At 41.6% G+C, this 27500-nt stretch overlaps 1 protein-coding gene across 2 annotated transcripts in view; it reads right to left on the bottom strand.

Moving 5' to 3' along the window:
* pola1 (polymerase (DNA directed), alpha 1) overlaps positions 1-27500 on the bottom strand; it is a 57523-nt gene that overhangs the window by 14215 nt on the left and 15808 nt on the right. The window contains exons 27-37 of one of the 2 annotated variants that reach the window (XM_008307573.3): positions 25377-25409; positions 24638-24730; positions 24340-24545; positions 24100-24232; positions 23710-23841; positions 23184-23358; positions 22494-22675; positions 19330-19461; positions 14724-14840; positions 8858-8954; positions 660-1652 (exon numbers count right to left, since the gene is read on the bottom strand). In XM_008307573.3, coding sequence (XP_008305795.1) covers positions 1516-1652; positions 8858-8954; positions 14724-14840; positions 19330-19461; positions 22494-22675; positions 23184-23358; positions 23710-23841; positions 24100-24232; positions 24340-24545; positions 24638-24730; positions 25377-25409 — 1437 coding nt within the window. In that variant the 3' untranslated portion in view covers positions 660-1515. Of the gene's footprint in view, positions 1-659; positions 1653-8857; positions 8955-14723; positions 14841-19329; positions 19462-22493; positions 22676-23183; positions 23359-23709; positions 23842-24099; positions 24233-24339; positions 24546-24637; positions 24731-25376; positions 25410-27500 lie in introns of those variants that run through there. The other variant, XM_025054457.1, reaches the window with a different exon arrangement.

Raw genomic sequence — 27500 nt, 5'->3', positions numbered from 1 at the left:
GGTGCAGGTTTGTGTTTTAAGGGAAAAACACAAACTAGGTTAAGTTACTGTGGGAGAGGAGGCGGAGTCGGTACCATTTGATAAATATGTAAAGTTCCAAGCAATAGACACACACTCACACACACACACGTGCAGTAGCCATATCTATCCATTGCATGGTGAATCATGATTTAAGTGTTCAGCACCACTTAGGCTTCAGCAGTCACAGCGGTTTGAAGTGATTTGTGAGGCGTGTAGTGTTTATGGAAATGCACACCGCAGAATTGAGTTTAAAAAATTCTCCTCCGCTGTATTAACAAAGGAAGGACCCGAGCAGAATTTGTCAGGTGAGCAGGTGAGGGTGAGCAAAAAAGGAAACGTGGAAAAATGAGAAAATCAGTGCGAAGAGATTTGCTGCTTATCGTGTGTTAACATCCAAAGTGTTCAGATATCAGGCATAACGAAACATTCTCAGAGCTGCAATACAGCTAGTTTGGGGTTTCCTAGTAGCTTAGCTGCTAAACCCCTGAAGTAAACAATGTGTTTAATTTACAGGAATACCTGTATTCCTGTAAATTAACTGCTGGTTCTAGATAGGTTTGATGTCAATTATGTGTAATCCTCAGTTTAACACAGGAATCGTCATTGCTCCTAATAAATAACACAACATTTACATCAAATTTACTTAGCTTTTTATTTCAGTATCAAAGATTCTCATCAATATCAAAATAACATGAACATTTCTAGTGATTACAAAAAAACATTACATAAACCATTTCAAACACAAAGAGAATTACACACATTAAAAAACACACACTGAACAGTGGAGGAGGAGGGGCAGAGGAAACGGATGAAATGACATCAGTTAAACAGAGATGGCAAAGGAGACGAAGATGAGTTGTTCGATACGGAGACAAAAGGGAGCAGCTCGTGTGGCCTCCTACTGTCTGCATCCTCCTTTTTTCTGCCTTTCATCCTCTCACACTCACACACACACATACTTGGTATGAATGGTGGTAATCAGAATAAGTGCCCGACTGCTGCAGGCGTCCAGTGGTCCTAGTGACCAGAGTCACTATCATTGGCTAATTAGCAGCTTTTGGAGTATGAAGGCTGCTCTGAGAATAAGTCATTTTTAAAGGCATGCACACGCACACACACACACACACCACAGCCAGTCTCCCCACACACACAATAGACCGTCATTTAAGTATGATTGCTACTCCCCTTTTCCATACAGAGGCAGTGTGATGGGGTCAAGCCAGATGTGTGTCCGTGTGTGTGAGTCGGAGTGTGTGTCCGTGTGAAGAAACAGCTGAAAGGAAAGTGTGTGATTCGATTTTCAGCCATACAAAAAGCCCGTTAGGATCAGGTCAGACACATGGAAGGTCAGAGCCTCACATCATCGTCACTGTCCCAATCCAATCCAAAAACAGAGGAAATTGTCTTTTTCGTCGTTTGTCCAGTTTATGTTCAGAGTTAAGTCTAAAACCAGAGGCTCCTTCCGGCTGAGGTAAGGTGAGTGTGTGTGATCTTTTACTTGAGGGCGGCGAACGCCTGGAAGAGTTTCGACAGATTGATCTCAGAGTAGCCACTGTTGGCCAGGACTTTGTCGGGGACTTCCTTCAGCCTGCGGTACACTTCCTTCTCTCTGTGCCATCCGGCCACATGATCTGCAGAGGGAAAAAAAGAAAGTCAAACAAACCGCACGTAGCATCTACAACATCACACTTGCTTATGTTTGACAATAGATTGTTTACAAGATATGGCTAAAGCTACCTCTTATGCCGGCTTTCGATGCAAAGTTAGGCAGCAGACGGACACCAGAAATTCTCTGCCGGTTTCAAAAATAAGGCACTGTGCACGTCCTGCCCTTGTGGGTCGGAAAAATCGGAGCAACGTGCAATTACGGCGGTTTCCGCTCTTTGTGTTGTTTCTTGGTCGTTTCATATCATTCGAAATTATCGCTTTTCTGAGGCCTGACCTGACACAGCTGGAGGAGAGCAATGACGAAACCTTTTTAATCTTTGTTTTTTTTTTCTTCTTCTTTCTTTTTTATACGTACTGCTCATAATTATTTCAAATTTTAAATCTCTATTTTTTTGTGTGTTTCAAAATTCAACTCCTAAAACAAATGTGGTTTTTGTTTCACCATTACGTTAACAGGTGTAATGCTAGTCACTACTGTATTCCTGTCACTCCAGTAGACATTTGACAGATGGGTTGATGCCAACACACTCACTATCATAAAATCGATAGAGGAGCCCAAAGAGAGAATAGAGTCAATATCTTGTCCCTGTTATCCCTTCAGGTGGGCTGTTATAAAGCCAGAGAGAAGACCATCGTGGGCCGTGGAGCCACCAAAATCAAATCTGTACAATATTATACGGAGCTTCAAGTGTAGATGAAGTATCATGAAACCAAGTAATAACACGCCATCACACCACTGCACAGTGAGCAGCAGGGTTTTATCTGGAAAACAGAGAGATGACTGAAGGAAATTCACTGGACACAAGCGCAAAAACATTTTGTTTGGTGATCGCAAAATGTCATAAAAGGGGGCTTTTATAACATTTTTAAATAAGTAAATCAAAGAAAGTCAAGTACATTTGGTATTTATTACCAAGTATACTAGTTAAAAAGGTTCAAACTGGTTCTCAAAATTTTAGGGAAAAAGGAAGAAATGACTCAGGTCTAGGGAGCTTCCTGTTTGCTGTTTATCCTCTTAACAACCAGTGTATAAACAATGTCCTCCTCATATGGCTCATACCTGGTACATACCACACTATTTGGCTCAAATATGATGTAGACTCATGGCACTTCTTGGTCTCTCAGGACCAAGTTGGTGGAATCGGGCCACAACCTGGACCACCGTGGGTGACTTCCAGAGGACACATGACCAAGTGCAAACCACATTTGCCAAATAAAGGGCCTCAGTTTTTGATTTTTGGATCAGGTCCATTTGGTCAGGACCAGATGGAAGCAAGAAGCGTCCAGTGTGGCCCAAATCCACATACTGTCTGGGCCTGAGAGAAATCACAGCTACAAACAGACGCAGAGTTGTCCATGTGGCTGCTTGTCATGTTCACACAACCTTTCTCAGTCTGATCTCCTACTTCCTGCGCATAACATTAGTGGCTGCTGGGTAAATACCAGCCCATCGTTGGCTCAGGGGATCAAAGGTCAGACACCGTTGGTCAACAGAGGCACAACACACACACACACACACAAAATCATACAAAAAAAATTAACATCTCAAAAATAAAACCATACCAACACCCAGTTATTGCAGTTATTTTGCAGTTATTTCTCTCTTAGAAGATGGTGTGGTTGGCTCCAACATGAGCAGCAACTATTAGCAGATAATCTCCATGTTAGCCTGGACAGAGATGGAGGGAGAAAAGAGAGGAACGAGGCAGGGGAAGACAAACTAGTCTATTTATCCAAAGGAATAGAGGCGGGTGACGATGCATGATCAAGCGAAAGCAATCATGTCATCATTTTCTGAAAGGTAGGAGAAAATAATTCCTCACCCTCCTCCCCACCCTTTTCCTCACTTCTTTCTCTTTTCCACCTCAATCACTGTGTGGCGAGCAGATAAAAGAATGATTTAAGAGTCAGTGAGAGGGAAAGAAAGAGGGTGAGACCTTGCAGCGAGTCGGAGCACAGTGGGGAGTGCAGTTCAAATAAATAGCCTCCCTTAAAAGCGAGCACGAGGCAGGAGGAGAGAGGAAAGTGGAGATGCTGTTGTTGGAGGGGAGGGAGGGGTGAGATATGGAAAAGAGAAAGGAGGGATGAGAAGGCGAGGAGGAGATGCAGTGAAAAATGAAATATGGTAAACTGGAATCATACAGTAGAGCTGTGTTTCTCCAAATCTTTTGTTCAGGAACAAACCGTTTCACAGTGTAATTCCCAGTCATTACCACTATGATAATGGCAATTCATGATTTACTAGATAAATGTGCGAGATCACAGGACTCATAAATCTCAAAGTCATTGGTCTTTTATCTTGGCTTACTTGTCCAGAGGTACAAAAATGTCATTTCTCTTTGAGCACAGACTCACAGTCTTCAAACTGATCTTTTGACCTTGTGTACAGGGTTTTGCTCAGGTAATTCAACCTTTGACATAAATATAATGATAAAACTAGTCAAAGCTGTTGGAGACACCTAAGAGAAGCATCTATCTTAGAACTTTATGACTTGGACTTAACATGGAAGTGCTTCTTAAACATAAGGTTTTCTTCGTCTCAAACCTCACCCTCAGTACCAGCGCAGGCCTCCAGTTCCAAACTCAGCTGCCATTCTGGAGTCGTGCAGTAGAGGCATCTCTAACGAGTTTCGGTTAAACTTCATAGTAATATTTCTTACAGCAGTAGACTAATAACTGTATACACACACTCACGCAGTGCATGTATCAGGGGTTATCTGTGCTTTAACTAGGTGTTGCCACACACTCGTGCACGCTGGCGATGCTGGGCACAAGTAGATCAGGGCTCTGCACGCTCTAACTAGGTGTAAATACAATAACAAGCCTGTAATTAAGTGAGCATGATGAAGTTAATGGAGATCGGCCATTCCGTCGGCCGCCTCCATGAATATTCTATTAGGCTGGTGGCGGCGGGCAGCTGGAATAGCAGTTAATTTAATCACCACTCGGAGCACAGGGAAACTTCTTTGTGTGAGTGTAATTGCACAGAATGAATAATTGATTTGACAATCGCACCCGCAGATTTTGCCACCCTGCTTTGTGTCGCCAGAGAAAGGGAGGGTGGAAGACAGAGAGAGAGAGAGAGAGAGAGAGAAAGAAAGAAAGAGAGAGAGTGGAGAGAAGGAGGAGTGGGAGGGAAGACGAGGACTAAATGCAGAGCGCTGAGAGGTGGCAGGGAAGATGTCGGTAAATGGATCATTAGAAAAAGCGCAGCTCAAGGACAATTTATATTTTATCAATGCGGCAAAATTACATTATTGCTCACACATTGCAATCATGCTGCCCACACTAGAGATGTAGACCTGGAGGGGAGGAGTGACAGAGGGGAGAGAAAACAGGAGATAGGGAGAGGATAGAGGGAGAAAAAAGGAGGGAGCAGGAGTCAAAAAAAAAAAAAAAGAAAGGTGACATGAAATTATTTGGAAGTCATTGATACAGGATGTTTCCAGTGGAGGAAGGGTTTGTGGCTGTTTGTTTCTGGTATGGCTGTACTTGTGGGGATCTTTTTTTGTAGGAAAAATGGGGGACACTTCATCTTTGTGGGGGTATTTTCAAGGTTCAAAAAGTAGTTTGGAGTTAGGATTAGAATTAGGGTCAGATTAAGGTTAGGATAAAGTGTAGGATTATGAATGTATTTGTAATGATTAAGGGTAAGCGCTAGGGAATGTTTTATGTCTGTGAAGTGTTCACAATAAAATACAATGTGGATGTGTGTGCGCGTGTGTGTTCGGTGTGTGCGTGTGCCTGAATAATCTATTAGAGATCTCCTGCAGCGGCTGAAATTACCTCCATGTTTTACTCAGTCGCAGCAATCAGGCACAAAAATGCAATGTACATGTAGATAAGACTCACACGGGCACAAACTCACAGAGTAAATAAAACTGCCGAGAACACACACACACCCACACACACAATCTAGCATATCAAAATACATTCAGCTCAGACTTTGATTCATTTTATGTAAAGCTATTCTACTTAGACCTGCTTGATTATGCATGTTCTGAACACATAAATATAGTCGTGAGCGACCCGCTGAACCATAAATAACCAGATATCAACATAACTAAATGGCAGCAAAGGCAGCACTTCTTTTGACTAAAGTTCAAGTAAACAGTAGCGAATTAAAAACAAAAGTAAAGCGGCTGACATTCTGTTTCTTTTCAATCTAAAATAAATCCAATCAAAGAACCAAAGACGCGTTACTTCTGCAGTACAGTCTACTGCCACTTCGTCTTCCTGACAGTGTCATTCATAGTCATGATAATCAGACCTACAGTAACATTCCTACCTGTTCATTACGGCCTTATTTTGGCCATTTTTAATACCATACACCTTCACGCAGTAAGACTATGATTGAAGGAATAAGGACAAATCTGTTTGTAAAGGCCAAAGATGGAAACCACTGCTGAATGTGTGTGACCTCTAGTTACATGGGTCGTATTGCATGAGAAACAGCCGTGTTAATGAGACAAACTGCCACATTTACTCAAGACTTCTTGTCTGTTATCAATAAAAGATAATATAGAACGGCATCAGTGACAAGTCCCGATATTCCTGGTCTCACTTTTAACGGAACAAAATTTCCACCATTTTTTTTACCCATTTCTTGGATAATTGTATGCTTTTTCTAATCTGCTAAGCTCGCTAACATTTACTGATTTATTTTAAAATTTTTGTTAAGTGCCATTTTACCAATTGATACAATAATTTGGAAGTGTCTGGTAAATGTGAGATCAACTTCCTGCAAGACAATATAACTGTCAATTATGTGAAACTATGGAACTGAACTACACTCTAGGTCATCACCGAGTGGCCCATGGGAGCAAAGATCGTGTGGTCCCCACTATTGAAACAACTGAACATAACAACTGCGAGCAAAACAACTATCAGTAATACTCATCGTTTATGAATCTATTTACGTTCTGTTAGACAAAAAGGTGATTTTTATTTCATTTTATTCGTGTGTCTGTCCCCCAGTGTACAATAATATACTGACACACAAGACAGTGTAGGGTTGTGTGCATAGGATTGTATGTCTCTTGCCTGTAATCTGAGCATTGTGCCCCCAGGGTGTGTAATGCAGTAATATGGGGTATTACTGTCCCCGATAGAGGGATAACACCGTAAACCTACATTTTCTGTCAGCACGAGTGTGCGTCTCCATATGTTATTGTCCTGCACGTCACAGGACTAATATACGACGTGTGTCGGATGCTTTGTTTTGGTGTCGACGCCGAGTTACAAAACACAATGAGATGGAGCCAATTGAAGAGTTACTGACACGTCCAACACCCACTGTGTATCATGTGGTGTAATAATTACTGGATATATTACTTTTCTTGTTCAAGTATCTCGCTTGAATTGTGTGCAAACATGAAATCATATCAGCAAATATCAATATCTGTATTTTTCCTGTTAATATAATAATGGAAACAAGAGCCAGGCATATTATACCTGAGCACACATTAATGCAGAAACATAATTAACAGCTGTTTTTTTTCTTCTTTTTTCTGAATGTAATGCAGCAGTTATCGCTCACACACTGCACTCTCACCTACATGTGGGCGTTACTGCAGAGTTTTTAAAATGAGCAAAAGGCAAGCGACATTCCTCAAACAACAACAATAACAACAACAAAAATTATAAAAGTCCTTTGTCAAAACCTTCTCTGCGTATTTCAGTGTGCAGTTTTATGGTCAGTTGTCTGTCAGTTTGTTAAAAGATCGTCTTGGGCAGAAGACGCTGTGAACCTCAGCTGTAGTCTAACCTTGAAATTGGACTTGTAACAGGCCATTACAGAGTTGTGTACGAGACAGTGTTTACAAGCTAAACTGCTCCACCACTAACATACACATGGTGGATGCATGCAGCGAAGGCAGGGAGCTGTTTGCTTTTTCTTTGCGGGCTAATCTGCAAACAGCTATTCCTAGGGCTGCACCACAAAGCGAAGATTGCAGTGTGTTCTCTGGCTGTTAGGCTTTGTAGGTAAGTGAAAGTGTGGGCTACATCAAACACCATAAAAGTAAAGAAACATAAAGAAAGTAGCATTGATTGTGGATGATTTTCTACGCCTCGACAAAGGAAGGAAAAAAGAACAGAAAGCAAAAAATGGAGGCTATAATCATGTTAGTGCTCCATCCCTTTCCTTCCTCCTCCACCACGGTTCAATCCATCCATTTCATCTCCACCTTCTGAGTGGTCATCTGTTGATTACACGTTATATTTACCTCCGCCATCTCACTTCACGGCTGCCTTACTCAAAGTCCGGCCTGCAGCAGACACGCTGGCCGTACTCAGGTGCGCATACATAAACAACATACATACATGAATATTTAATCAAATAAATAAAACACTCGGCCCGGCGGCCCTTTCTAATCAAGTGACATCAATCAGTGAGAACTATGGGTAAAGAGGCCCCGACGTCTACTGAGCGCGCCCAGATCGCTGGAGTAGCGTCTATTTGAGTCCAAGGGGGGAAATATACGCTCCATGTCCCATTATAGGAGAAGGGCTATCCTTTCGTCAGCGCGCCCATTACTCCCCCTATCATTTCCCCAAATCTAAAACCTGTTTTCAATCAACACAGCCAAACGAGTGCCTGTCCAAGAGAGGGAGAGAGAGCGGGTGAGAGAGGCAGGGAGAGCAGGCGGCGGGGATGGTCAGCGAGGGTAGGGTAAAGGCAGAGCGATGGAGGGCTCTTTCCTGCTTTCTTGCGGTGATTGGAGCGTTTTGCATTCTGTATGTGTGTGTGATTGAATCCGTCTCCTAAATTAGGGCTGTCGACTCGAGGAGCTGAATGTCCTTAACCCCCCCTTCCCCCTATCCAATACCCATACTGCCTTACTGGTGTTCGTGTGCTTGTCACATCATTGGTGAATATTATAAGTGCAGCCTGGGTAAATGGGTTACGTTGACTCATTGATTGCTAATGCTATGTTGTACGTGCGCTTGTGTATTTGAAAGGAAGCATTGTCACATCAAAGTGCAAACTTTGAGAAACTTGATTTTTCATTTCAAAGATATTGTTGTGTCCAGTAACAACACAAATAGCCATTGACAAAAATGAGGTATTATTTAAAAGTGCAGTGTCTGTTGTTACAACTACTGCAGTGATGAATAAAGAAAAAATTTCCTTCTCTGAGGTGTGTGTGTGTGTGAGAGGACTTACTTTTTTCTTCAGCAGTTTGCACTTTGGCAGCAGCGATGTCCCAGTCGAAGATGAATTTGTAGAAGCACAACTGGTTGTACAGGGCCTTTTCAGAGTACTGCAGAGAGAACACTGTGTTAGACATTCAGTCAAAGAGACTGTTGAAGAACATCATCTTCTACTAACAATGCTATTTCTGATGATTTCCTTCATTTAAGTTTCAGAACAGAAGCAAATGACATTTCCATCTTGGCATGTCTCCTTTACAGATATTGTTTGTCTTTGGCAACTAATCACTGCCTGTTTTCTTGCTTCATCGTGGACTGGTTTGGTCAAACTATAAACGATAATGGGGATGTTCTCAGATACATATGATGCTCTAAAAAACAATTTAATATAAAGCAAATAGGCTGCTAGTCTTTACATTTATTTATGATTAATTTAAACGAACAAGGCTACCAACCACGGTACCCGGTTTTAGATAAAACCCGAGTTTTATGTTTTAGTTAGTTAGGGCTTAGATCCAGGGTAGTGTGAAGTTAATCCATTGCATCATGTGACTAAAAAAAATAAAATAAAAAAAAGAGAGAGGAATGTAGTGGAAACATAAGCCAAAAGTCACATCTGCTACTTGTTTCATGCAGCAGGGACAAAGAAAGCCCAAGTAGTGGGTAAATATTTGGTTGATGAAGAATATTTAAATGGATGGATGTTCTGCAGCTTTAGACTTTAATGATTGTGCTAACTTGGTATAAATACTGTGTTATTATCTTCCCACAATCTTCACACCATGCAGGCAGACGAGCACAGCTATCAAACCCTTCATTAACAGGTTATTAGTTCCTATTATTTTCATCCATTAAGAGCAGAGTCAAGTTCATGGCGGGGAGTGAAAGCATCCCAAACAGATGAATAAACACGGTTTACAGTTTGAGAAACACGCTGATTGGACGCGACTCCACAAATGTGCACCCCAGCCATAGGACTGAAACCTCCATGAAAACATCTCCCTTCCTCTGTGTGACACGGTGCCGCAAGAAAAACAAATTTGCATGCTTTGTTAATCTCCACCACAATTAACTGGAGCCACACGACAGCAGAGAGGGAGGAAGAGAGAGGGAGGAGGCGAAGACGACGAGCAAAGACGGAGAGGTGGGAGGCAAACAGGAAGAACAGAGCTCAAGAGAGAAGAGGAGAAAGAGTCGGAAAGTAGCGAGAGATGGAGAGAGTCAGACGGTGTGGGAGAGAAAGAGAAGAGAGATCGGTCCTGAAATACCCTCCCTCATAATAGTTTGTTGTGATAAGCCATTGTGAGAGAGGCATGCGAACAGCCGAGGCTGTCAATTTGATTAGCCATTATACTGCATGTTTAATTGCAGTTATTGGCTCGTCATTTCCCCGCTATGCTGGAGAGGGCACGCTAAGCCTCGACCCCACACTGCCATCAGGTGTGTGCCGAGTGCTTTGTTATTACCACCAGGAAGAATCCCCCAATTTGTGTGTGTGTGTGTGTGTCAGAGAGTGGGATGTGAGTTTGTGTGAGCCCATTATACCTGCCAATCCTCCATGTGCGTAATTGTAATTTCAGTTTTTACTACTGCGGCATAATCAAGTGGCAAGAGCATCTAATGTGGCTCAACGTAAACTCTGTGAAGTGCGAGTATCAGTGGGTGAGTTAATGGCTCTGGCTGCTCACACGGCTCCCACAGCTGTTGACCGCGGACGTGCTGCTGAGTCCGGACGACCAAACCATGCGCATCCATCCCATAATGGAGCCTCGCTTACGGTTGCCAAGGTTGAACAGGCTTCGTCAGGCACAAACACAGCACATCGCTTTTACCTCCGAATAACACACACACAGAGGCATCTGCGCGTGCACGAGTGTGTGCACGTTTGAACAATATATTGCTGATTGTGGGCGGGACCAGCGGTTGCATTCTGATTGACAGGTGTCAGAAAGGCGTGGCTTAATTTTTGCAGGGTTGTTATTGAATTTAAGGCCCCTCAACCCCACCTCACACACGCACGCACACACACACACACACACGCACGCACACACACACACGCCTACCTCGTCATTCAGCTCGCTGCTTTGTTCCCGCACTGACACCATTTCAATTTGCTCCACAAATCTGCAGCATTTTCAGCCTGACTGCGTGAGGAGCAAACCAGCTGTGAAATTGCCTCTCTCTCGGGAGTGTCGACCCTCCTCCCCCCTTGATTGCCCCCCACCTCACGTTCCCTCTGCCTCCCATGTTTCCCTGACCGACTCCACCTGCAGGCATGCACCCTGTTGCATGGACACAACATAGATTGTACATAAAAAAATACACACAACTGCAGGGCAGCCCACAGCAACGTATATAAAAAATATATGTTAAAAATGTTTTGACCCCTTTGATCCTAAAACTACATTTTCTAAGTATTTTTGGTGTGTATTTTAACTTCAAGCAACAAGGACTCCAGATCAGACAAACTGATCCAAATGACAACAAAACAACGTAAAAAGTCTCGGGCAGCAAAATCGAGTCGTCAAGTCTTCTCCTGAGTCTTAAAAATCACCAGTCTGTGCACATCAGAGTACAAACGTCTGACCACCTGGTAACTGTAGTGCATTGTAGTGTCACTCAGGTACATGTGTGAAGCGGTTAAAAGCAGAGGAGGAAAAAAAACAGCTCTAAGAATGGGTGAGGAGTACAGAGAGGCCACCGAGAGGTTACAGCCACAATGCTCCACCACCGCACCGAAGAAAGACACCAACAAGGCCTCAGCGTTACACACTCTTCTTCAGCTTAGATAAACACCACGCTGCAAACACTGGAGCCACAATACGAGAGCTAATATCACACGACTGCAGCTGCAGAAAGCAGAGAGTGGGAGAGAAGTAGGGGGAGAAACAAACATACATTTTTCCCCCTCAGCTGTGAGGCCATGCAGCTTTGAAACTCTTGAGCTTTTTTTTTTTTAAAGCCGGCGATGAGCATTATTGCCGGTTGTGGTTAGTCACAGCCGATCAGCTTCACAAGACACCATAATGAGTCAATATATGTAAATCTTTACTAGGCAAACACGGCAGGAAACAAAGGCATTTAACTGGTGCTCTCGCCCGCAAGCCTCCAATGATTCAGCACCGGTAATTTCTCCCCATTGAAAGGCATAATTGCCTGCTATTTGAAGATATTCATGCTCAATTTTTGAAATTAATTTCAATTGGGGGGAAATGTAGAAATGTCAGCTCCAGTGAAAGGGATTTGATTTCAATTATCCTCACTCAAAGGACTGTGATTTCCAAATACACTTAAGCAAAATTATGACAAGAATTTTTGTTCGGCAAAATTCAGTGTTTAAAGAGCGATTAGGCGATAATGGGGCAGCTTTGAGCTGGCAGTGAATGCAGCCGTCTCCCTCTGAAAGGCACTCAATTATCTCTGATTGCTCCCGCTATAATGTATCAAATAGAGATACCTGCTATTGCCGTAATTTGTGTGAAAATTAACATGCTGCAATTTCCACTAGAGGGAAAAAGGGAGCTCTAATGGGCGCCCGAGCGTACATCAATAAAACGAGGAGAGAGAGAGACAGAGAGAAAAGGGAGGGTGAGGAGAGTAAGAAGAAAAAAAGAGAATGAATGCAAGAGCTAAGGGGGAGGGCAGGGTAGGGGAAGAAAATGAAAAGAAATAAGCAGAGGCAGAAGAAAGCACAAAATAAAAAAAGAGGAGGAAAAAAAGTCAGGACAAAGATGTGAGACGGGCCAGGAGAAAAACAGGATTACTGGAGTTAAGGTGCTGGGAATGAGGGAGGAGAGGAGAGAGTGAAACAGAGAGGAAAGGAGAGAAGGAGAGAGAGAAATTTAATTTACTGAAAATATTACAAATTGCACCTGTGCATAACTCCCCAGAATTACCAGCCAATCAAGGCAGAGTGCCTATTACTCTCCGATTACATGGAGATCAGATCAGACTAAATCTGTGTCCAGAGAGGAAGGGAGGAAAATAGAGAGAGAGAATTGGAGGTAAGAGAGACGATGGAAAGGAGAGATCAGGACATGAGAGGAGAGGGAAGGAAAGGAGAGGAACAAGGGGGGATACTGATAGTACATGTAGCGTAGAGAAGGAGAGAAAAGAGCAAAGTCAAACAAGACTCTGACACAAACAAGTACATTTTGGCGCCCCCCCCAACACACACACACACACAGACTGACAGAAGCCTGATTGCCTATCTGGCTGATCTGCCATCAAATTGGCACATCTTAAGCACAGAGCAGCCAAAATGAGAAAGAGTTTCTAAAAATGTAAACTTATTTTCATCGTTGTTAAAATAAAAAACCCTAACATCTCAGAGTGGGCTGCTGGACGTCTCCTAAACCTCCTCCACTGGTTTCACAAACAACCATCTACCACCAGCCAATGGCCTCTTGACTACTTTGCATAATTGGCAGCAATTTCATTTATAAGATGCTGGGCTAATAATCTCCATTAACAACCTGATCCAGACAACAATGGTAAAAAAGGAAAGTTATCGACCGATTAACTTTTATTCCACTTTATAATCCTTCACAGCTGAAATCGCAGCCGTCAATCAAGATGCCCCAGCTCAGAAAATGTTATATGCTGCTTTTTTATTTCAATTCAATTTATATTCCTGAATGTAAAATTATACAGACTCTCTAAGGCTGTGTGTGGTGCTTTTAATCATAATTTTAAAACAAATAATTAGTTGAAAAAAAATTATCAGCACTTTTTTAAACAATTACTATACCTGAAATTGAATTCCAGGTGACTACATGACATGACTACAACTACATGTTGAAAAACACCAATACCCTGTATATGTACAGTATATATATATAACTAAGTTTATGGGGTTTGTTTTGTCCTAAAAGTAACTGAAACATTTTGTTTTTCACGTGTGATGGAGTCAAACATTTACAAACATGCAGAACTGCATTCCCACTCACCACTATATCCCACACTCCACAATGTAAAAATCAAAAATCTTTAAACAACTTCATGAGATTCCGTAATTATATCTCACCTGTAAAAATGTCATTGACTGACATTCTTTTAAAAAAATGGCAAATAAGTTAAAAGAAGAAAAAAAAATTGCTACTTCCGCTGTGTTGATTAAGTCAGTTTTCCATCATTAATGACTGGGACAAAGAGCAGGTAAAATGAGGACACGCTGTGAGGTTTATGGTGCAGGAAGGCAGCATGAGTAAGCGCAGAGAGTTAAATGTTTTATTCAGCCCACAGTTGAAAGTGCCACGGCCCTCAGACAGAGCAATGGTGGAGTAAGTGGCCAGAGAGCGACAGCAGAAATTGGCTTTCTGGTTTACAACCTGTCGCCACACAGGCAGAAACGGCAAAGCAGCCGGTGAGGATGGACAGGAGCAGAGGACACAGGGTTTAAAATAAAAAAAAATAAAAAAATAAAAAGTGACAAAAAGCAAAGAGGCGAGGGTTTAGACAGGACTAACACGAAAGATGACATGAAAAACAGATTGAACATCTGGCTCAAATTGAGAGGGAGTGCTTGTTACTTTTAAATCCAGTCGTCAAACTAACACAGTGTTTATAAGGTCACTGAAACGGACAGATGCTTTTAATGGCTAAACTACCATACAGCTCTGAGTGGACAACTGACACACACACCCACACACACGTGTTAGTACGGACATAACATCACAAGCACAAAACAAAAGCTGTAAGACAAGAAAAGATTGATCCTTTCAGAACATATAGATGTTGTAACGTGATACTAATGAGCAGAGATGCACAGAGCAGCGAGGAGAGATTCAGCTCCATAGCACCATCACCTGGACAAAATGTATAGATCCAATATGTGGTCACACTAAACGCTAAAAGTACAGTGTGTGTGTGTGTTTTACCTCAGGTCGGAGAGTTGCCCTGGTGCAGACGGGGCAGATGGGTCCATGGCGGGAGAAGGCAATGGGCAAACGTCTGGTCCTGTTCTGACACATCTGGTCCTCACACACCAACCAGCCCTGATTGGAGACACACATTGGACACAGGTGAGACAGCCAGGAAAATAAAAAAATACTTGATGAAACACAGTGTTGGGCTGAGGAAAAAACACGATTGTCTCATTTTATTTAATGCTGACAGTTAACAGATCCTGGTCGACTGTTGGATGAATTCTCAGTTTCACGTTCAATAAATTAAATGACAGTTTAATATTAGTGTTAAAAAGAAAAGTTCAGACCAGTTGCTTTAAAAAATATGTATTTGTATTTGTTTTGTTTGAAGTGCTTTACATGTACTCTGGAACAATACTCGGCCGTCCATAAAGACAGAAAAAGGCATTTTCGTTAAACACATTGTAGTAACACGAGCGAAGTGCACCTGGAAAACTTTCAATTCTTGTACGTTTCATGAACGAAGTAACAAAACACATGACTTTCATTCACTGACTAGTTAAGACTGTTGTTCATGTGAGCGTTTTAGTTGTCAATAGACAAGATAGAGGTATTTTCCAAACATTTATAGTATAAATAAAACTTATTGTGGGCTCAAAACACTTTAAAAACTGTTTGGAGTAATGAGGAAAATGTTGCTGAAAATTGTTCCTTCCATTTAGGTGCTGTAATTCTGCACAAAACTGTGACAAGAAAAGAAGTGAAGGGCTGCAGCAAAAAAAACATTGAAAAAGTAACTGCCAGGGACAGGTGAAGGGAGAGGGACAAGGACGGAAGAGAAGTCGGAAACTGTCTCTACATTACACCCCTCCTGTCTCTTTACATTTAAATGCATGCTCTGGAGGTGCTCGTCAGACAGGCAGAGCAGTGGACGGCCAAAACTGCAGTGGTTAGGACCCCCTGGGGCGAGGCAGTGACCCTGGGCAGGTGCTGTGGTATAACCCTCTCAATCTACCCGTATTCTTCCAGACTCCCTCCTCCCCCTTCTGCTTCTTTTGCCCTGTCATTACTGAGGGTGATTTAAAGGGGAGGGGGTTAATGCCCAACTAATGACAGAGGATCAGACCCACCGTTATCAAAGCCTCGGCTCCAGTCATCCCTCCATCCATCCATCCATCCATCCGTCTATCCTTCCTTCCTCCTCAATCTTTCTATTCATTCCAAAATAAACCCCTCAAAACTACTGCACCTGCCCTTCTCACAACACCCCCCACCCCACCCTATATCTACACAACATCTGATTGATTTTTACATTTGTCTTTGTCTCTTTTCTTGATTAGTTTTGAGCTAAAAAGAAATGAACAGCAAGGATTATTTTTTTCCTTTCTTCTCAGACAAATGTAGTGCATTGAAGTGTATTTCTGACTGTGCCTTTCATGCCTTTCAAACTCTCTGGACACTTACTGCAAAATACACAAAAAACAAAAGTTAGTCGCGCAAAAAAACCACAAATGTCTCTCTCTGTGGCTTAAACAAAGTGGAGCAAATTCAGATTTTTTTTGATCAAGGACACTTGATCACACACATGAATACACAGATCATTTAATTGGTTCCTATTCAAGGGTATCACTCTTAAATAGTTTAAAAAAAGGCTTAAAAGAAAGAAAAATTACCCACAATGCCACTCTGGTTTGCAACTGTAACACAAACCATGTTTTAACAATGTGGCGAATGCAAGATGTAGTGAAGCAGTCAGTGTGTGTAAATACACACACATGAATACAGGAAACTATGGAGTAGAAAAAAACAAAACAGAAACCTTAACTGAGATGTTTGGTGGAGGGGGCAACGAGGAGGGATGGGGATGTGTGTGTGTGTGTGTGTATGTGTGTGTGTGTGGAGGGGGGGTTGGTGTGGAGGGGTACAGTCACATGCAGGAGAATAAAGCCTCATAATTACATAATTACAGCAGTGGATATCTGACACTGAATGGAGACGTCGAATGACTTCCATGTAATTTAACCAAACAGAGGCGAGACCAAGGCACGACTTCAGCACACGCTTATCAGATTTTTTTTATTTTCTAAACTCTCTGCTGGGTATTTCTTCTTCTTTTTAATCAGTAAAACGTTTCCTATTTTGTACCTGCTCGTTCAGACAGGTGTACTGGTCGTTAATGTTAATATGGTTTTTGAACTGTGCTTCAAAAATGATGATGTCATTAATGAAGCTAAACATGCTGGCAGGACTATTATCCAATCACAATAAGAGATCCAGAGAGCTCTCTCTGTTGTGTTGAAGAAGTTACGACCTTAATTTAACCACTTTAGAAAATTAAACTGAACAAAAGGGGAAATTTGACGTGAAAAATTAACTTTGGCAGGAATATGTAGAGGAATGACAGGAAGGGTTCAAAGAAAGGCAAAGGAAAAAGGAACTCCTTCTCCCACTCTTCTGTGAATTTTTTTGTCAATTTCAAAGGTTTTACTAATGAACTGAGGTCGTTATGACTATTTTCTATACATGATCTATGAACTTATGGCCGTAACCAATATTTAGAATACACGGTCAATCACTTTCCTCATCCTACTGAGCAGGTTCTACAGTGTATGGGATTAGACTCAAAAATTGAGGACCCATAAGAAATAATTTTCAGCAACCATCAATCCGTCCAATAACATTTATTTATCTACAACACAAGACGTTGGAGACAAAAAGTTGCAGATGAAAAAAAAGTAATTCTCACAGTAAATGCAGGAAAGAAGACGTGATTCCAGTTCCAGAGGAATCTGTGCCCATAAAAGAGCTCAGCAGTCAACACTTTCAGTTCTAAAGTGAATGGACCTAAAAATCAGTCTACTTCTCAATCACACACACACACACACACACACACAGAGAGTGAATAAAGCTCAAACGGTTCCACTTTGTACCTCCTCCGCTTAATCAAAGCTCCTCTATTCAACAATTTGACCTTTTGTTCAAAACAGGATTATCACCTTCTCTGGTCTTCATTCTCCCTTTTCTCTCGCCCCCTAACCCCCCTCTTTCTTCCCTTGCCCCTCAGACCGTTTCCAGGGGCGACCCACATGACGAGGGTAATTGCAATAATTTGTTAAATGCCATGGCAACGGTGGTTAGATAGGAGGGGTTTAAAAAGTGGGGGTGCACGGGGAGGGGGGCAGAAAAGAAGAATTGGGAGGTGTCAGGAAACAAGCCAATCTCTCAATATGCCAAAAACAGCAAGATGAGGGGAAGAAAGAGAGAAAATGAAAGACAGAGGGGAGAGAGACAACGAGAGACACGGAGAGAGAGAGAGAGGTGTTTGCTGAATCTCAGGGTGATTTTTATTGATATTAGTGTGGATGGGCAGGACATTACAAATGATTAATGTCTGTGTGGTGCCACTGCCAACACACGTACACAAGTATGCGCGTGCACACACACGCACACACTCTCTGACTCTATCTGTCCAGACAAACAGCTCTATTTGAACTCTCCCTGGGCCTGAAAGGAATCCTTAATTACACAATATTACCCCTCTTCATTGCTGCACTGTTTGTGCTGTGTCCACTGCTGTGTGTGAGTGTGTGTGTGTTGCCGTGTTAGGTGTAAGTATTCGCTGGTAGCAGCTGTTTCACACATCCTGACAAAGGGGATGAGGGGGGAACCCGCTCCCTGCACATTCAGTGCACTAATTGATTTCTGTTCAGCACTGTGGGAGAGTAACCCTGACACACACACACACACACACACACACTTTTACAAACAGTGCATTCCTCTTAAAAGACCAAGGTGTTAGAAACTACCGAAGAGGGAGAAAGAGCGAGAGAGAAAGGGTTAGACAGAAGGAGAGAGAGAGAAAACATGTTTTTGCTAAATTTAATAAAAAGTTTTAAAAAAAGAAAAAGTTGAATTAACTTCAACTTTTTAGTTTACTAGTAGGGTCACAGAATTGGAAAAGACTGAACCACCAACTCCTGCAGGTGTATCTTTATTTGGATATTTGCCTTTTTCATTATATAAATATCATAAAATCTTTCCATGCGTCACGTCACATTCATTTTAGCATCACCTTCAACCGGCTGGACATTAAAGTATTCTTCTGTGGCGTGCTGCTAAAATCCTGTGTGTTATTCACTTTGATTTAACTACCATAACCTGCACTTTGGTTGAAAATGTCAGTACATGGTCCTGCTGAGGATAATCCTCTTGATAGCTTCTCTCACCGGCACCACATCCGTTGCATCCTCTCGGGGTGTTAACTACTGTACAACACTTAGTGGAAGGTCAGTTTGCACCAGTTGTAACAGCTTTGACACCTGTGGCTCAGCTCTAAATAAACCAAAGCCTATTTAACTTAGTGAAGAATGTCTTGCCATTGGATAACTACTGCTGATATACTGTTTATTCTGTTACTTGGTTTTCACATTATATGAAAAAGTCTCAGGAGGAATTTTATGTTGCCAGGTACAACACTGTTAATTCAATAATAAAGCAGTATTTTCTCGTGTTTGTCTTAAATATAAAAAGTGTTTTTCCACTGGCTATCGGCATCCATTTGAGGTCTTGCAGGTGTAAATATAAATATCTAAGGTGAACAGATACTGAATATACTCACAGAGTAGTATTTCCTGATGTGCCGACGGATGTCGAGGACAAGTTTGTTGCTGATGTTGGCCACGTAGTCGATTGGGTGGCTTCCACAGGAGACGTGACAGCAACGCAACAAGCTGGGCTCCAGCTTTGAGCCCTGTTGAGGAAAAAACGTCAACGTTACTTCTGACAGTAGTAGTTTCTAACGCCATCTACAACAGGGGTCACCAACTGTATTTGTCAGAGGGCCAGAAATTTTCTAGACATCTTGGTGGCCGGACACTCAAAGAAAATGAAATAAAAATCAAATTTTTGTCTGACATTATCAAACGATATTTATTTTGGAACCCAGTTGCGGACCATTCAGCATTGATTAATATATATTAATATAATAATATGTGCAAGAAAGTGACTTATTCCTGTCCAAACTTTTTGGTGTATTTTTTTGCAGACATCAAGTTCTTAATTTACTCCAAATAAATAAGATGGGAAAACGTTGGGGAGCTGGGGGTAAGTAATATTTTATCCCACCATGTGGAGGATGATCATTTATGATTATTTTCCATATGGTGAACAACGGTAACAATGATGAATATTTATGGAGACAATATAAAATCAAAACGGTAAAAATCTGACGAAAATAAAGGCGTGTGAAAAAGTCTCATTGCACTCGTTTAGATGTTGAGTTAGTAGAGTCAGTGGGATGCCTTCACTGAAGTCGCCTCAGATTCTGGCAGTGTAACAACTGCGCATAAATATTACCATATCTGCTTTGGGATGCATCACATCTGCAAATTTTAACTCCATAAGTACAAAAAAAACACTTACAAAACACAGAAACATGGCCATTAGCTTTAAAAAACACCTCAACAAAGAGCTTGTCAGGGTGAGGGAGTAGAGGTTTGAAGCACCGCAGGGTCTGGGAAGTTTTAACATTACTGCAGCCTGAAGAAAACAGGGCAGTGTGACCTCGGCTCTCCTGAACGCTCTATCTGACAGCAAGACTTATAGTTAATGTAATGAAGAAAAAAAAAAGTAGTAAAGAAGTGGCCGCAGTACTTAACACTTTCACTAAATATAACAGCTTTAAACACTTGCTCCTTTCAACCCGGGCTCCATTTAACTGTCACATTGATAGCAGCAGAAAAGGTCTCTGCAGGTGAGTCAGTGCCACAGGCGCGTGCACGTGACATCCCGCTCTAACAGAGACTCTTTTTGTTTTCTTAACTCGTTCCGGTTATTAGGGGGAAAAAAGAAATAAATCTCAAATCGCAGCTCTAACATTCACTCTCTTTTCTACAACAGCATCCGCCCTTCTCCTCTCTCCATAATATCCTCCCTTTTCTCTCCTTTATCTCATTCCATTCCAAATTTGATTTAGACGAGAGAAACTCGCCCGCCCAAACAAGATACAACCAACACTTAGATTCAATAACTTGATCCATTTCAATAAATTAAATTCTGATAACACAGAGTTGTTTCTTTTCTCGTGTTCCTGCGTGTTGTCTGAATCCCACCCATCAGGTCAGCTGTCTGATCAGACCGTTTTCAGCCCAGACTAAAAATATTACGTCTGCTTTCAAGTTTGACGCCCAATTAAAAGTTAAACGTCACCCCTGCAGCTCCTTCGAAATATTTTCATTCCCCCTCCTCTTTTTTATCATTATCTCTCCTTCCTCATCAAACATCTTTCCTCCTCTGTCCGTCTGTCCTCCATCATCCTCCTTCACCTCCTACTTTCCTTCCTCCTACCATCACTGGCTCGGTGTCAGCGCTGGAGTCAAGGCCCATCTGTCCTCCCATCTTCTCACTGAGCCGTTAGACCCTGTTCAACACTCTAATTAACTAACTGTCTTATCAGTTTCTCTGTGTGTGGGCAGATGATTATATACATAAGCAGTGTTGTATCAAATCAGATGAATTCTCTCAGATTTTGTCTAAAAATATGGAAACCCCCACCCCCAAAATGTCAGGTTTTTACATGTTGACGTTGAAGTTTTAGCTGTATTGTGTGGAAAATAATAATGTTAATGTAAAAGATGTTTTTAACTTTATGGTTCATCACTAAACACCTGCTTCATTTAATTTAATGGTCCATCATAATACTATCCTTTTGTGAAGCCCTTTTTCTGCTCTGTGCACCAGCAGAGGACAGAGGGTTGTCAGATTTATTAGTGTCTTCCAGACAAGAAAAGGCTGATAACACACACACACACACACACACACACACATACATACAAACAAACATACATCCACAGACACACTCCCGACCTTGACCTGACAAATGGCTGGAGATCTGTGTGTGTGTCTGTGTGTGTGTGTGAAGTTGCAGGGGTTAAAAGCAAAGCTTTTCAAGTTGTGGAGTCCAAACAATGCCAATGAAAACAGTCGGTGCCGGAGCCAGGCAGCTGTCTAAAAATACAGACACAGACACAATATAGAGGATGACCAAAGTGTGTCCATCATGAGGTGTGAGTGGGCAAAATCACTCAATCTCTATATCTGTGTTGATGGAGATGGGTTTATTACATCGCTAGTGACAGAGGCTGTATATTTTTACTTTTTGTATATGGATACACTGTTCTATATAAAAACATGTATGTAAAATATGAATAATAATAATAATATAATAGTCATAATATCACTAGGTGTGGCGTCACATTCTCTGAAATATTCTACAGAAGAAAACATTTATAAATTGTTGATGTAGGATTTTTCACAAATCTAAAATCATAAAGGTAATGGTCAGGTACATGGTAGATTGTTTTTTTTGTTAAAAAAAATGCAAATCTGTTTGCAGCCAAGTACATTTCATGGTCAGAATATCATCTGTGTTTCTTTCTTGAATTCCTGCCAGTATATCAGCCTTGTGTTCAACTAAACAGACCCAGGTTTCACTCTGAGTAAGTAAATTGTGAGCAAACTGAAACATGAAGTTCATTTGACATTTTGGTTTAGTGGTGTGTTGTGCATTTTTCTGATGTGAATTTTTTGCAATGGTGCATGGGAAAAGCTGTATGAAAACTGATGACTGTGGGCATTTTCAAAGACAATCACATCTAAACATTGCGAAGAAAAAGAGAGAAAGATTCAGTGAAGAGAAGGACCACAATAACCAAGTGTATACTTCAGAAAGTTGTAAGTAAAAAAAACACAGGAAGGATGTTTTGTGGACACTCATTTACTTACAGCTCCTTCAAAGACACTGTCGTAGATGTTGTCGGTGCCACACTGAGGGCAGGTGAAAGTGAACCTCTCGCAGTCTTTGAAGCGCTCTTCGTCCGTCAGCTGGAACGAGGCCCCCAGAGTGGTGTCGGCCTCCTCCTCTCTCTGGTACTGCTGTTGAGCCTTGAACTGGCTGGGGTCCAGACCTGACATAGAGAACCTTATTTACCTTCAGCTATTCTACACTGTCAATAAAACTATTAAACTGAACAAATGTTCACAACCTAGAAAAGACAGTCTAATCCAAATCACTCACTTTTATGACTATTGGACAACAATGAAACATTTGTTTTGTTGCTTTTACAGCATTACTTTTTTAGCACAACATAATTGGCAGGTTTAGCTGCCACAGCTGTCAGTAGAATGCCTTTGTAGAATAGAAAAAAAACCTCAGGAATTGCTGCTATCACATCAGGAGATTAGTTGCACTTACACACTAATACACACATATACTTCATGGCCAGTGCTTATTTATAGGACATAGTAAAACTGTTTTGTTTTTAAAAATATGTGAATAGCTAATCCACGCCTTTGTATTTACTGGATCATAACAAAAATTTGAACCTTCACTGTGTCCAAGTCCAAACCAGATAAACATGATGTAATTCCTAATTCAATCCCTGAATCTTGTCAGGACCGCATCCATGAACTCACCCAGCCACGAGGCTATGACCATGCCATCGATGCCCTCGATGGGGTCACAGATGCGAGACACCACAGGGTGGATCTGCTGAGCCAAATAATACTGAGTATCCAGAGTTAGACCCTCCTGCTTCTGGAGCTGCTCCAGAGCGTACGCTCTCTGACTAGCAGCAAGCGTGGAACCATCCTGTGGACCAGAGAAAATGAAGTCACATTTTCTGAATGTAAGTAATAGATGTATCTATTTAATCTCAATCAAGGGGTTACAGAGTGAATCCTCTTTCCCAGTAATGCTTTTCAGTTTGTTACAAACGCTGCACTTAACTTAAAGCTAAATCTTCAAAAATCATCATCTAAAATTTTGCACTTTTTAAAAGGCATTTTTTTCATCTATTGTCGTTTCTGCCAATTTTACTATCACCATTTTACTGTAAATGCTCTAAACATGTTTAATCAGTTTTATTATTTATGTGATATCATTATCACAATGACTTTGGCAGTCTTTGGAATACCTGACCTCTCATTGAATATCACACACCTTACAGATGACGTAGGAGACTGTATCACCAGCTTTGACCCTGCGACCTCCCTGAGAGTTGATCCAGAGAGCCACATGGACGTGGGGGAGGCTTTTCTTGTCTGGATAATCCTGAGGATCTTTTGTCAGACCCTGCAGGAGTCAGAAAACAAACGACTAATTAAACAAAGAAACAAAATGTAAAAACAAAAAGTATTGTTGTTTGGCAGATTTCTAAAGTGAAAGTCTCCAGTTTACAGCAGTTTAAGTGAAACTGATTTGTGCAGTGATGAGAGATCGGACCATTTATATGTTAAACTACGCCACTGGCTGACACAAGGACAGGAACTTTCACAAAACACTGTGTTCTTTACAGTGGAAAACATTTCTGAGGAGCCACGACGTCCTCACCTTGTTGATCTCGTACAGGTTGAGGGGAATGGATCCATTGGCTACCTTTTCCCCAACTTCTGTTAGGTGTTTCTGAATGTTCTCAACAATGACATCACGATTCTGGTCTGACAAGATCTGTCCAATCACATAGCTGCCAAAAGCAAAAGATTTTGTTTCTCATTTGCACTGAACAAACTCTGTTGTGTTCCCTATGACTATCATATTATTATATGTCAACACTGCGTCAGTATAACGTACTTGCCACATTCCTTGGCCAGGTCACACCAATCTCTGCGGACAATGTCCAAGCCTTTCAGCTCCTGTTTGAGAGTATACTGTCCTTCACTGTGACTCTCCACAATCAGAGCAGCGTATTTCTTCTTCTTCAGCAGCAGAAGGGACTTGAACACTCCGTCAATGTCAATCTCAAGCAGTTTGTAAAGTTTGTTGACTTCAGCCTTGACCTGCATTTAAATCATTATACGAGTTACACAGAGTAGCAAAAGAAAGGCAGTTTGCAATTTGTTTTTATAAACAGGAAGTTGTAGGTACGGACCTTGTTGCCGAGTTTGAAGACCTCCTCCAGAGACCTGCTGTTGGTGTTGATCATAATAGAGTCTGTATCTCCGTAGATGACCTCCAGATTCATCTTAATCAACAGAATAATGTGAGACGAAACAAATCACATTATCAAATCAAGTGTGGATGAAAACATATGAGAAATGTGTCACTGTCAGTCCCTTAAAGGTCCAAAGATTAATCCTCAACTCCTAACTCCAATAATACTGTAATACTGTGTCATTTACCACTTCCCCAAGGAACCACATCAATGAAACCAACCTCTTCTCCAGTTGCATGTTGTAGGTTAAATACTGGAGTAAACATGACATTAGAAGAAATTGAATTTTGTTTTTCCTTTAAAGCATTGGAGAATATGGTCCTGTTACAATTAGTCTGACTACAACAGGATATAAAAGAGATACAAAAAAAGATCTTTTTTCAATTACATTTGAGAAAATGAGTGTTACCACTACCTGTCCTACAGTTCACCTCAGGTATAAACACACATAATTGTTGCTAAATAGAACAACATGTCAACAAAACAAAACACAATGTTGATTTTTTATTTTTTTAATATTCTGGAGATTTCCTTTTGTTCGAGAAAGTAAAATGTTGCTCCCAGGACTTTTCATCTTTACTTAGATGAAATGTTAAGCAAATAAAAATGTATATGTATTTAAGATTTAATCACAGCCATTACGGTAGTTAATGTTTGTTTAATTAACAGTGCTCACCTTCTGCACCATGTCTTTTGTGTGCATCAGAATCTGGGGAGGAGGAAGAAAATACAACAGCATGAGAATGTAGTACAGTACACGCTTGGGCAGAGTAAACAAACAACGATTAAGAATTATTTTGTCCATGCTATTTCTCAGTGTGTGTGTGTATGTGAGGAAGGGAGGGGGAGGGGGGATTAAAAAAAAAAAAACTCCTGTCACAGCACACGCTCATAATTGCCCTCGTGGCCAATTATGCCCCATTAAAAAGCAAGTCACCTGCCTGGCATTCACACCCCCCCAGCACACACACACACAACCTTAATGACTCATAATGGACTTTATCACCCACAGAGAGAGTGACAGAGAAATAAAAGAATTCTGGTGACACATGTTGTCCACTTTGTGTGTGTGTGTGTGTGTGTGTGTAAGACGGCAGGATCTGAGCAACAGAGGGATCCAAACAGGTGGGGGCCTGGAGAAGTTGAGGGTGGAGCAGGGGCTTCAGCTCGCAAATCTTAGGAAGGGGACGCAGGGATAGAACGCAGTGTGACCTGTCAGCAGCAATCTGCTCCTCAATCAACCAAATACACACACACACACACACACAACTACAGGACAAGGACGTGACTATTTCAGAGTGTCAGGAGGGGGCGGGGTCAGGCTCCAGTGGCGTGTGGGGTGGGGGTTCACCTCCCTGAAACCAGAGCGGGACTTATGCGTGCTTTACAGGCTGCTACATACCACTATATGGCAGGGGGAGTTTAACTCATTCATAGAACAGTCTTTGCCATTAGGGACCAGTCAAGGTCAAGGTCTCGCCACACACACAGACACACACACAGTTTGACCTGAGCACGGACACATCGTGCTGTGTAAAGTAGACATAAAACATCTAGATGAAATTAGTCTGACGATGTTTTCATACTTGGTGTGTGAACATATAGGGACGTCAACAAACACCTGAACTACTACTGTATAACTATCATAATGTAGTTACTGTTTTTTCGCTTTTTTTTAATCAACTGTTTTGGCTTACTTTAGCTACACTTTTAAGCTAAATGTAAAATTTAATAATTTTGTAACACTCTTGAATTAAGAGGTAATAATTATAATCGGTCACACAGCACTTGTATGATGGAACCGATAAAGGACACAGATCAAAAGAAACGACCGACCCACACCAGCAGTCTGAACACAACGGATGATTATAAGAGGCGTTGACATCACGGATTTACAATATCCGATGATCACTTTCCATCAGATTAGGATTTTGTTAATAGAAATTCCAGTGTAACGTTGACAATAATGGCTCAGTTTTCAGTGACACTTTTTCACCCTGACAAGCAGTTAATGGCAGGAGAATCAGAGAGACCAGAGAAGAGATAAAAGGCGAGCGAGGAACGGACACAGAGAAGTGACAGTGGGGGGTGTCACTGGGGCGAGAAGGCGTTGATGTAATTGATGTGTGGACTCATTTAGACAGGTTTTCCATATGCTGTCATTTCCAGCAGGACACACTGCATTAAGGAATGAAGCCAGTGAAAGACAAGTCATTTGACCATGACTGTGGAATGTGTGCATCTGGCTGTGTGTGTGCGTGTGTCTGCACAGCCTCATCTTGAAATACATACCAATGGACAAATGCTATATTGGCCAAAGCAAACACAAATCCCTGGGAGGTAAAGTTAGTCAGGTTGTTTTCTCTTTGTCAAATAACTGACTCATTGCACTAAAAGTGGACAATACAACAAAAAGAAAATTGCCAAAACTATCTGTCACTCTGTCTATGGCAGTTGCTGTCACTCATATTCAGAATCAACAGGCACTGATCCAAAGGACCGGTGTTTAACACAAATTTACCAAGAATGAGAACAATCTTGTTGCCCTGCAGACAGCTGTAGAGCACGGGGCCTTTTAAGAGACAGATCAGATTCTCCTGAATGGGACGGGTGAAGACATTCGTTGTGGTCAAACATATTAAACTATATGTGTTTAATAAATTTGACTGCGATTGGAAAAGCAGGATGTGTAATTTGAGTCATGTGCCACGCTCTGAGTGGCAGCTGTTCAGCCCAGACAGAGGTGGTTTTTCCCAAGAAGGAAGAGGTTTTGGAGTTTTGTGGGTGAAACTAAAAACTA

The sequence above is a fragment of the Cynoglossus semilaevis genome, chromosome 3 (genome assembly GCF_000523025.1).
Source record: "Cynoglossus semilaevis isolate Cse_v1.0 chromosome 3, Cse_v1.0, whole genome shotgun sequence".
In the NCBI taxonomy this organism is placed as follows: domain Eukaryota; kingdom Metazoa; phylum Chordata; class Actinopteri; order Pleuronectiformes; family Cynoglossidae; genus Cynoglossus; species Cynoglossus semilaevis.
The sequence above is the reverse complement of the archived record's forward strand: the minus strand, read 5'-3'. Positions and strand labels throughout refer to the sequence as shown.